Here is an 11,897-nt window from a genome sequence, read left to right as displayed (position 1 = left end):
CGATACAGAGTGAAGATACAGAGATCAGAGTGAAAACACAGACACGTGAACATACGGAGTTACAAGTAGATAGTATCTGGGCATTTTCATGGTGCATTTCACGAATTTCGACAACCTTATTACGAGAGTCAATATAGTTTTAGCAGACGTTTTACATGTTTATTTGACAAAGTATTACACTTGTGTTTCGTGAATCATTTTACCTTTGTAGTGTTTGTAACAAGGGCCGGTCTCTTATTGTCGGCGTCTCCTTAGACAATACGCGGTGCTGCTTGATATAGGAAGTTTTAATTACCAGCTGAAAGTTTCATCATTATAGTCCTCCATATAAGATTTTTTACCTGTATTAGATTTGTATAAAAGGGTTAAATTTTACTTGTCCTATTTTACAATGAATCTTTTACATATTATTCGTTTTTGTATTGGACGTATATTAAATAGCCTAAGGAAATTTCAAGTAAAGTGACAAATTTTGGTGCCTTTCAATCCTCGTGCTGAATTTGATAAGGAGTTAAATTATTAAACAACGCATATAATATGTTGGGTTTTTTCACTTATTACTCCATAAAAATGAGAATCGCCGTTGTTCACTATAATCAATAAATCATTGTGATTATACACGTGCTTGAACTAATATTTTATTAGTTGACGCTTGGAATTTCTGAAAGCCGAAGTTACTCTAGCAAGTTAAGTGAGTAAATTATCATTTCTTAGCAGTTTTTTTATTCAAGTGAGATAAATTTACCTAGTAATTTTCTCTGATTCTTGAAAATCAATATTGGCTGCGAGGTTAGAAGTGGCAAAATGGATTTGAGTGAAATTATAATTTCTAAGGAGACTTGAGATAACAATTTTAAAAATCCAGGTTAAAACCTTTTTAATCATAACCACAGAACGCTGCAAATACATAAAACTCAGTTTATTTCTTAAATATTTCTGTGAACCAATATGCCAGTTGTAATTACATTCAACCCAACAAGGGTTTCAAAACTTGAATACAGAGGTCGCTGCTAAAACTTGCCCCCATATGTTGTTGTTGACAAAGTCTTCGTCAATTTTTAAAGTCTTCGCTAAATAGTACATGCACGCCTCAGTATCTCTTGCACTGTGACGCTAGTAGGTGATGTGCACAGTTTCCGATATGCATTATGTTGTTCGTGTTTTGAAGAAAAGTATTTTACGCTGATTTTTTTTTATTGCTGAGGTTAAGTGTTTTAGATCTTCAAGATGCCGGCCTGTATTTCTGTTGAGGAATACATGCGGGAGGTGAAGGAAGATATTGACTCTCCTCCAACAAGCAATTTCGTCAACAAGATGGGACAATGCAGACAGACTGTCCACGATTTGGAAGAGGTAGGAAGAAATATCGTGTCGGCTTTTTGCTGTGAGTCAAATGTTCGAAATTGTTGAAGGCGAGGAATGTTTAACACTTATATCAACCTACATTTTATGTATCCTCAATTATTCCTCATTCAGGTAATATTGAGGTTAATGAGCCTAATGAGGTAGCCTATCCTCATTCCTCACAATGACAACAATCCATTGGGCATTGACCAATGACCATCAATGAAGCTCTGTAAGCGAATGTGTCAAGCTCCCCCTGTAAAACTAGCCAATGTGACGTTTGAAAATATCAGTTTACGTCTCATGCCACAATTGGAAAATTGGGAACTTTGCTAACATTTTTGGAGCTACCTACTGGATGAATACTTCATCAATCATTAATAACATTTTATGCCAAAAATAATTGCTTTACTTGTGTTTCATGTACCACTTTAATACTAATTATATAGAGTGAATTTGAACATAAGATTTTTAAAATCATTATAGCCTAATTTATGTGGACTGTACCTAAAATCTTATGTTTTACTTGAATAACACAATATTAAAGTTATCCATTTTCATAAATCTCAAATCTTATGCAGAAATTAAGTCTTACTCAGTTACTGTAGTGCAAGAAGTTCCTAGATAAATAAGCCAACAAACAAATATAAAATAAATAAATAATCTAAAATAAACTTGAATAATTAATGGTCCTTAGACTCAGAATATAGCTGCTTTCTGACCAATTTGGAATGTTGGCATTATTTTTCAGAAATTGATTGCCAAGATTAGGTTTTTTGGCACTACTTAAACCTTCATGATTTCTTACTTAAACCTGTATGATTTCTTGCCAAAAATACTCATGAAGAGCCTAGAAGAGGTATTTAAAGAAAAATATGTTGGTGATATTTTTTGAAGACTGATTTTGATGCTGATGTGTTGCCAAAAACCTTCAAAAATTGACTCACTTTCTGCACCCTGGTGGACTGTGTCACTGTGACCCTACAGCCTACACCTACGGAAGCTGTGGGGTGTGAATTATATCTACTTGTTGAGTTGTGATTAGAGCTTTTGCGCTATTATTGAAATATTCAGATTCTTGCTTGGTAGATTATCTCTTGTATAATTGTTCACAAAAGTGCATGCTTAAGCCACAAGATTTTGTATTTTATTGAAAGTATGTGGTTTTAGATCTACAGTATTTTAGTCTGTCATTTTCTAATGTTGTCTAATACAAGCATCAAAGTTCACTGTTAATACTGTATTCCAATGTTGCTTTTGTTCTTGCCTTGCGCCCGATCCCAGTTTTACTGGTCCAGCCGTGGCTGGAGCCAACGCACGACCACAGCTGGGTCCCTCCTAATGTCTCTGGTGCTGAGGGGTGTTAGGTTGTTAGGGCAGTCAAAGAGGTGGGGCACATCATCCAGGGAGAGGTGGCAGTAGTTGCACAGGTTATTGGTGTTATTATGGATTCTGCTTTTGTAGCTGTTCAGGGCCCATACTTTCAAAAAAATGTTAAGAGATTGTAAGTTCATCAGCAAATCATTGATAGCCTTTCATGCATAATCCATCAATCATAGACAAGAAAATAGAGCGTAAGTACGATTCGATGGCAGCTATCCAGATTTGTGGCCCAGGGTTGGGATTTATTCCGGCCATTAAAAGAAGGATCCAGAGCAGGCTGGCCCGGAGAGACCGCTCCGGTGTAGAAAACCCTGCACGGCAGGACGGGGCAGGGATGGGTTCTGCAACTGTTTGCTGGGGCGTCAGTAGACGACCCAGTCAGCTCCACCACAAGAAGGCTGTTGCACCAGAGTCACTGTATTCCAATCCTGTATAATACTAATAATAATTAATACTGTAAGCTTCAGTATTTTATTCCATCATTTTCTTATGTTGATATCTATTACAAGCATCAAAGTTCACTGTTAATACTGGATTCCAGTCCTAACCTGTTGAAAATTGGGTTCTAACTTCTATGAAGGTTTAAACCGTGGCATAATTTGTCAGATTTTTCTCACAAGCTGGGCCAAAAATTTATAGAATATTGATTCTTTAAATGCTTGTGTTGTATCAGAGAATCCTGGCTATTCTTTTGATCTTTATAGTTTGCAGCTGGGGCTTGGTATCTAAGACTGAAATACCTTAATAAGATAAGCATTTAAATGTGTTCAAAAAGTTGTATATAGTATATATGTATATCTGTCATTGAATATGATAAAAGGCCTGTAAATCTAGCTGGCTACATAGAATCATTAGAATGACAAAAATTCTGGTTTTTAATTTGGCCAAAGGTAGTTAATAATTTCAACAACTCTGGGCCTAATATGAAGACTGGATTTTATGTTATCCTTAGACTTTTACCAGACTTTTAATTAAGGCCTTCATGCCTTAATTTATTGGTGTCCTTTGTAAGTCAATCAAACAACCATGACTGTTAAGTGGCATCCATGTGAAATACTATTCGTAATGGTCTGCAGGGTGTTGTTCAAGTGGTATATACATTTAAATTAGGGAGCATAAACTGTAACATCTTGAATATAAAATTATTTATGTTGTATATTATTGTTTTAATCGTTTTTAAATAATACTTTTTAAAATATTCCTTGAATCCTTGGGAATTGAAGCCCTAGATTAATTTTACCTGTTCACTAAAGTATATGTACATCAAATGGCAAATAAAACAGTCATCAAAAACCATGGGTTATCTCCTAGAGTCCTAATTCTAGAATTTCAAATGCGTACAACTATCATTAATTGTTTTTACTATCATTATAAACTATCATTATTTGCTGATGCCATAGTTTTGTGCTTTCATGCTTCTTAATGATGTAGTCTTGATAAAATTGAAATGGCATTAAACCGCCTTTGACAAAACGAAATCTATAAACCTCTTCACTTTACACTTTTATTGTCACTCAAGGATTTCAATTTGTTTCAAGTCAGAGAATTGTCGAACATATAGTTTATTTACAGTGGGTGATGATAGTGTTTCATATGGAGAGGGATCGCACAGACGTAATGGTGTATATAAACAATAGAAAGATAGATAGTCTCTCGGTGCCAGCAGTTCCATAATCGCACTACATACGGATACCAGCTTTACCATATAAATACATTTTAATATTCACTAGAATACAATTTTGACCATTCTGTATTAAACTTTTGTTAATCAATCTGAAGTTGTGTCGTAAACTTGCGTCCATAGTTTTTGCGTGAATGCAGTTGTAAGGTATTACAGCAGAGGGAGCCGCGCGCGTGAACCCCGTCGCTAATTTACCATTAGCATACAACGGCTACGCCCTCTGTCTTCCTGTCGTAATTGACGACCACTGAGACGTGTGTGCTTTACGACATTGTTTCTTGAACCTAACACGTCTCCGATTCTTTGTTTGCGTTGCAAAATTCTGCACAGTAGACTAGCGGTGATTGAAGTTTCGCTCCAATCAGTTTGGTTTAGGACTTTAGGTCATCATAATTAACACCGAGAAAATATTAGTCTACTATCAGATTACCACTATGTTGCCTGGAATAAATAACCCAGATACTTGAGAATTACATTATTCATCAACGAATGGATAATCATTTACGTAACAGTCGTTCACGCTAACATTTATATATAAAAGAGTAAAATAACACTGAATTCGTGCTAGGGGAATTTAAAAGAGAACAAATTTTACATTTTTCCGAAAAAAAATTAAATTATGCTGAATTAGAAGTGTGGATTTTTTAAATCAAACCTTCCCTCGTTTTGTAATGTTCTGTGATTCCATAACAAGAACAAAATTTCTGATTCAAAGTATTTCCGGACTCGGTAGGTATTTCTGTTGATCCACAAATAATTAATGGTTTAACGTATCGCTGTAGCTTGTATTTGACTTCTGCCGCAATTGTAGTGTAACCCTAGTACCGGTGCATGATGTACTTCTGATTTATAGTTGCAGCTTACAAACGGTATAATGTTCGCTATCCTTAGTTAATTATCGTGTTTATGTGCTTAGGATAAATCGTACTTATGTGCATAGCATAAAAATCGTTAAACCGAATGTCTACTAAAATGCAGAGCTGACAATAGATTTGTAAGGCACTCAATCTGTGCGTGACGCATTTGGGGAAAGTAACAAAAATTTAATTATATAAACAAAAATGACGCGTTTCTGTGGTGATTCGCTTTGTGTTTCTCCCCTGTAAAGTAAAATTGTAATTTTTCTCTGTTATTTTAGGGTCATATCCTGTTTGTTTTGAGATAATTTTCCCTCTTGTGTTTTGGCGGCTCGCCAGACTGGCTGTGTGCTCGCTTTATCCCTCGTTTTAGGCCTACGTACGTGAGCTGACCTTCCCTTTGTGTTCCCTCGCTGCGAGGATAAGATAATGGCTTTTTCCTTCTGTTTACAGGAACTACGCGCTTTCTTCTCCATCATTGATATTCAAGTTTCCCTCACCTACACTTACGGTTCATGAACAAGAACGGTATTTGACCACTCGCGTAAACTTTGTAGGTATTAAAATTGTCAGCATATATGAGGAACGCTCATCGCTAAATGCGCAAAAGAATAGAAAATGCGCATTTTCGGAACTTTCATCTCTGAGTTGTAACAATTATGTACGTTGTGATTTTTTTTCTCTTGTCGAATGAGAATTTTACTGAAAGAGAATCTAATTAATTAAATTACTATTGTGTGATCGATGTTCAACGTGGACAGCTGATTTAAAAGTTAATATTTTGTTCTTATTTTTTTCTATGTCACATAATTTCTTAAACTATAACGAAACAGTATATATATGCTTTGAGTGATGCGAATTTAACTGGCTGATATTTTAACTGGAATAATAGTAATTGTTTGGGTCTTAAATGCGGGTAAATCAACTTTAAATATTCTGCAGTGATCCCCAACCTGTGATTTGTGACTTGTAAATCCTTTCCCATGCAACCCCAGAGGCTAGTAACCGATATTTGTACACAATCGGTACAATATATTTCTACAAATAACAGATCAGTTCTGGAGAATGAACAGAGTACACATATATTTGTACTTTGATCATTTTCCAGTGTATTTTACATGTTTTACTCATAATTCAGGTCTCATTTCTCAATTACATTATTTCGGCATTTTACCGCCATGTGCACCTATTGATCACCCTGTAGTTTTGTCACCTTGCATCTTTTACATGTCTATCCTCCCTACTGTAGACTAGAAGAACTAATGCTCCTCTCATTAGAAAAGTGTCAGTAAACTTCCTTGCCATTTCCTCTAGGGAAATCGAGCGCCCCTCTCCATTGGTAAACCGACCGCTTTTACCTGCGAGTCAAAAGTCTGGCTAAAGTGTCAGTGTTCCTTCCTATGTTGATTGAACGTATATTTCGTTTGAAAAACATTTACCTACTAAACGTTGCCTCATCGTCATGCACAATTGCACTTAGAAAGGCTGCTTGTCTGGTTTATCACGTGGTAGTTTATTAATTTTAATGTAACTGTATTATGTAATCAATTTGAATTTTTACGCAGTCTTCGTGATCCGCGAGTCGTATAGCTTGTTATATGTTTACCAAGAAAAAAACTGCAGATGAAAATATTGCTATGATATATATTACCGTATTGTACAAATATTGTTCCGACCGAATGATAAATAGAGCTGTAATGCAACAATACAGCTACGTTAAAATTTTTTTATAAGTGTAAGACACTGAAATAATACTATGTTAAAGCGGATTGTGAAATTTCTGTCTTTAAAATACGATGTGTTCATAGTAATCGCCTCACTGCCTATGAGTCATATTTGAACTACATTATTAATGTAATAATACTGCCCCATAACTCGTACTTCAAATGAGTTATTAATGTGAAGTATTCAAACAAGAAAGCAAAGGATGTGTGACGAGCCGAATTTCGATCCCTTGTGCTGGTCGGCGCTGCATTGTTATATGGGCGTGTGGAAGTTCCTATCAAATGAGAGCTAATTACCTCCACGGCTGCCATTTCATCCGCAGTCTGAGCGACAGACTTACTTTTTAGATTATTGCTGCTGGTAGCGAATTCCAGGTTTCCTAAATCATCTTCTGATTAATTTTTGTTATGATAGTACACTTTTTTATTGAGATCAAATCTGTAGGAATTATGTGACCGTTTAAAATTATACCTACACCACTTCTAGACCATTTTTATGTGGAGACTAAGCAATTTATTCCGCGCTGAACCAGAGTTTTCATTGTTGTAATTTAGTGTTAGTTAACTTAAATGTTCACAAGTAATGTACACTTCATTATCCGAACGTGTCCGGGAGTGACTCCTGATGAAGTCTAGCCTAGCGTGTCTTGAGAAACGACCGGCAGTTCGTAGACTCGCGCGGTGAGGTGTAATCGCGATAAGATATTACGAGTGCGACCACTCAGCTCTGACTTCGGTGACGTACATCTCCAACTTGCACATTCGCTGTTTGACGGCAGAAGGTGTTGCTCTTAAGTTACAATGATCTGTTCAAAATCTAAGACGTACATGCGTTGTTAAATTTGTTCAATTATTGTTAACTCACATTTATTGTTAGGATTTTCTGTACCTATTGCTAGTATTTCGTTTACAGCCCAAGTTTTGTCAAAATCATACTCCAGTTTTTTTTTGGATGAAGACCTCATTTGCATGTGAGCTTAATATGGGTACTTGAATCCTTCTCCCAGCTTCAATGCTATTATTAGTACCTATACCAAACTGCACATTGAAGCTACAATGGTTTTATCCTGTAATTTGAGGTACCACTGTTGGCTAGTTGTTGAATTTTCTTGTGTGAGCTGTTAAATTTACTCATTTTTACTCATCATTTACTCATGCCCATTTACGTAGAAGTAACCTACTGAAAATTTGCTGCGTGTTAATTAGCATTATGTACGATCAGTTGATGATGGTGGTTCAAACAAGTCAGTTATTCAAATATTCGTCTTTGAACACGGCTTTCACGCTAAGCATTTCATGAAAGGTGTTCATTTGCCACGTTATATTGGTACGTCCTAGTGAGTCGTTGCAGTCACGGACACAGCTGTAATACAGGGGACTTGAAAGTGATGGATTTGCATCGCCGTTCACGCGGGTCACAAGGATCACTAAGGCCCCTTCAGTGGTTATAGGACGCTAGTCCGTCGCCGGAGCTGTGTATTTGTTAAGGAACAATAAATCTTATTTTCTTGTCGGTGCAGTCACATTCCGACGCATACGTTGACACCAAGCGTTTTAACCAATAATTTTAATTGAGGTTTGACTGTATACATCCTGGCAAAGCGCTCGTAGAGCGACAAGCATAGTCTATTCTTTCAATTCAAATAGTATTCTTGACTCATCTGAACAACACTAATCAAAATTTTAATTGCATCTTGTTAATCAGTATCAACATTTGTGTCCTATTTGACTGGATTATACATATCGTTAGTGAGTCTTACTCGTACTGATACTTAACTACTGTACTGCTAATTCTGATCACGTTCGTTAAATTTTTATTCGATGCTTGTCACTTGGTTGGAAATGAATAGGTAGTACTTTATTTCTCTTGATGCAATATAACCAGATTAAATATGGTAACATCCGTTAGACGGCCATCTGACGAGAGCAAAGCTCATATCTTCTGTTGAATTGCTATGTTAATTATGAGCGATGACACAACATATTAGGATAATTGTATTTTACTGAGCTAGATATACATTCGGTATTAAAGGTATATCGTATCATTATGTTCATTGCGTTACGGATAATCTCATTTTGTTAACTCTGAAATTCTTGCCTTTTTGTACTGTTCTTAATTGTATTTATTTAGATTTTCAAATCAGTCAAACGTTTCGCTTGAGGTAGCGCTCCAACATTTATTTCACTTCCACTATAATTTGAGTTTACAAAATATTCAGTCACTGAATAACTATGAGAACAACTGTAGCAACGAGCCAGTCATGAACAACTGTGAACATTCCTTGGTTGTGCACTGCTGACGCTAACACCGCTCATCGCGATGTGAGAGCTCCAGCTATGCGAGCGCTCATCTCGTGATATCCTGATCTGGTTTGCTCTGTTCCTACCAGGACATGTTGGCTGCTGCCTCAACTTTGTTCCACTTCTTCGTATTGCTTATCTTTACCTTTATTTTAACGGTTATATATAGGTACCTTGACATCGTCCCGTGTTTCGTTGATGTAGTTTATGTCAGCGCCAATTGACATGTGCCATAAAATTTTCATGCGTTTCGTTTTTGCTTCTGTCAGCTCAGGTTACTTGCGCCCTGAACTTGTCGAGTTCGTTCTATTGCGTTCACCTACGCTAATTAATTGTTTCCTTTTTTTTTTGTCTTGTATTTTCTTGTTGCCTATTTTTCAGATCCAGCAAACGCGGAAAATCCACGTATTCAACTTGGAATCGGAATATTTCGGCAACCTATTATTAAAATTAAAAAAATTCTTGCATCGAGAAATTTTTAGTAAAAAAAATTTATTTTGCCGCTCATTGTTTGAAAAATTTACTTATTTATGTAATATTTACTAACTAATTGCCGCATTATGAAGGAATCGTTGTCGCGGCGCATCGTATGTTGGAGGCCGTCATGCTGTCGCGCACATGCATGGTGGAAATAGCCTGGATCGCAGGAACTGCTTCGCTCGCCGCTCAAGGATCAGAATTCGTACTTTGTATTTTTTTTGTCGTTCTAAATAGCGTATTATTAGTTCTTGTGTGACTCGTACGAATAACACAAATTGCGATATGCTGTGCCGATTGTTTCCGACTGTCACATTTTGTTAAATTTTTTGCTTGATTCGCACGGGGTTTCGTGTCTCATTCCTTCTTCTCTCATCGTGGAACGACGTTCTTCGGTTCCTGTATTTTTTATCATCACTTGCGACGCGTGCAAAAGTTGTTACGACGTTCACTAATACTTGCGTTACGCATGCCATGTGAGTGCTGCAGCTGCTGCATGCTCTGAAGACCCTCAGCTAATAACTAAAAAATTTTAATCGCAAAAGCTGGGACAGGATCGACAAGCCAGTTTTCTGCATCATTCAGCGCTTAAGTGCTGGTAATTAGTAACAATTGATTGTTACGTAAAACAGTCAGTGAAGTGCGCATGTATAGTGTAAAAACATTACTTTAGAAAGAGAAAAAAATATAACTCAGTACTCACTGCAGTGAGTGACTTAGAGCGCATTTTCTCGTCTACGATAACGAAGTCACGGACGGACGGACATGGCGAGAAATTAAAAATGCGCTACAAAGAGAACTCAGTATGAAAATTACGATAGAATAATTTTCTGCATATTTCCAAGACGTAGGTAGTTGCGTAAAGTTCCAAAATATTTTAAATTATGCAGGAACATTGTAGTAACATAAGGTCGATAAACGTTATCGGCTGACGGAATTGGCTTTCTTCTTGATAACAACAAACGCGACGCATCTTCGCATCGCATTGAAGAAGAGCCGTGCGCAAGTCGAGTCGAGGTCGATTTCTTTCCTATGTGCTCAGTACAGCGAGCCTTGTGTGAGGCTCTTGACTCGATATTATCTTGAAAAGCTTTTACAGAGTTGAGTAGCATTTACAACTGCTCATGTTGGCTCGTTGATAGCTGCGGAATTGAGAAGCCTTTACAGCTACTGACTTGCGCTGTGTTTACCGCTATGAGCTCAGCAGCGTTTGCAGCTGCCGAGTTGAGCGTTCGCCGTTGTTGAATCTAGAAGTGTTCGACGCTTTAGAGTTGAAAGCGGTCGCCACTGTTGATTTTAGCTGCGTTTTCCGCTGTTGAGTTTAGCTGCGTTTTCCGCTGTTGAGTTTAGCTGCGTTTTCCGCTGTTGAGTTTAGCTGCGTTTACCACTGTTAAGTTTAGCTGCGTTTTCCGCTGTTGAGTTTAGCTGCGTTTAACACTGTTGAGTTTAGCTGCGTTTAACACTGTTGAGTTTAGCTACTTTTTCCGCTTTTGGGTTTAGCTGCGTTTTCCGCTGTTGAGATAAGTAGCATTCACAATTGCAGAATTGATCTCTGGTTTCCGATGCTAGCTCAGCAGCGTTCACAGCTGCAGAGTTGATCATCGTTTGCAGCTTTTACGCGGAGCAAGTTTTACTGTAGAGGCAGCACGAGCATCGTTAACGAGGCGTCGCTGCAAGAATGCGCTCTTCTTCGTACGCGCGCCTTCTGCTCCACCACGCAGGAAGTGAAGTGGTCGCTCGAATAAGCTCACTACGTCTTTCATGCTTCACTTACCACAAGGACAGAGCTCGAGTATTTCTTTTACTAGGAACCAAGTACCGTTTGAAAACGCCCGCAAAAATATCAGTCACGCACGAACAAGGATGAGACATTTCTACTGGAACAGAACAGTGTTGAAGAGAAATGAACATTCACGATGTCAATACAGATTTACATAAATATCTGAGAAGTCACAATCATTGCAGATGAAAGACTTGAACTTTAACGACTACTACGTATGTTCTGGTTTGACTACTGATGCGAGTACCATCGTAATTCTATAATTATTGGTGTCGACTACACTCTTGAGAACTTTATTATTGTTATTTGTCTGATTATTTACATTCGTTGTTTAAAAAATGTCTCCGTTG

General features: G+C 37.3%; 1 protein-coding gene across 3 annotated transcripts in view; it reads left to right on the top strand.

Annotated features, from left to right (window-relative positions):
* Window positions 1-1,096: 1,096 nt before the first annotated feature.
* The window catches only part of LOC108669574 (arf-GAP with SH3 domain, ANK repeat and PH domain-containing protein 2), a 35,018-nt gene continuing 24,217 nt past the window's right edge, over window positions 1,097-11,897 (top strand). For all 3 annotated transcript variants that reach the window (XM_018156952.2, XM_018156951.2, XM_018156950.2), the window contains exon 1: window positions 1,097-1,353. In XM_018156952.2, coding sequence (XP_018012441.1) covers window positions 1,228-1,353 — 126 coding nt within the window. In that variant the 5' untranslated portion in view covers window positions 1,097-1,227. The remainder of the gene's footprint in view (window positions 1,354-11,897) is intronic.

This window comes from Hyalella azteca, unplaced genomic scaffold, assembly GCF_000764305.2.
Source record: "Hyalella azteca isolate HAZT.00-mixed unplaced genomic scaffold, Hazt_2.0.2 contig3643, whole genome shotgun sequence".
Taxonomy (NCBI): Eukaryota; Metazoa; Arthropoda; class Malacostraca; order Amphipoda; family Hyalellidae; genus Hyalella; species Hyalella azteca.
This window is presented reverse-complemented; position numbering and strand designations above follow the sequence as displayed.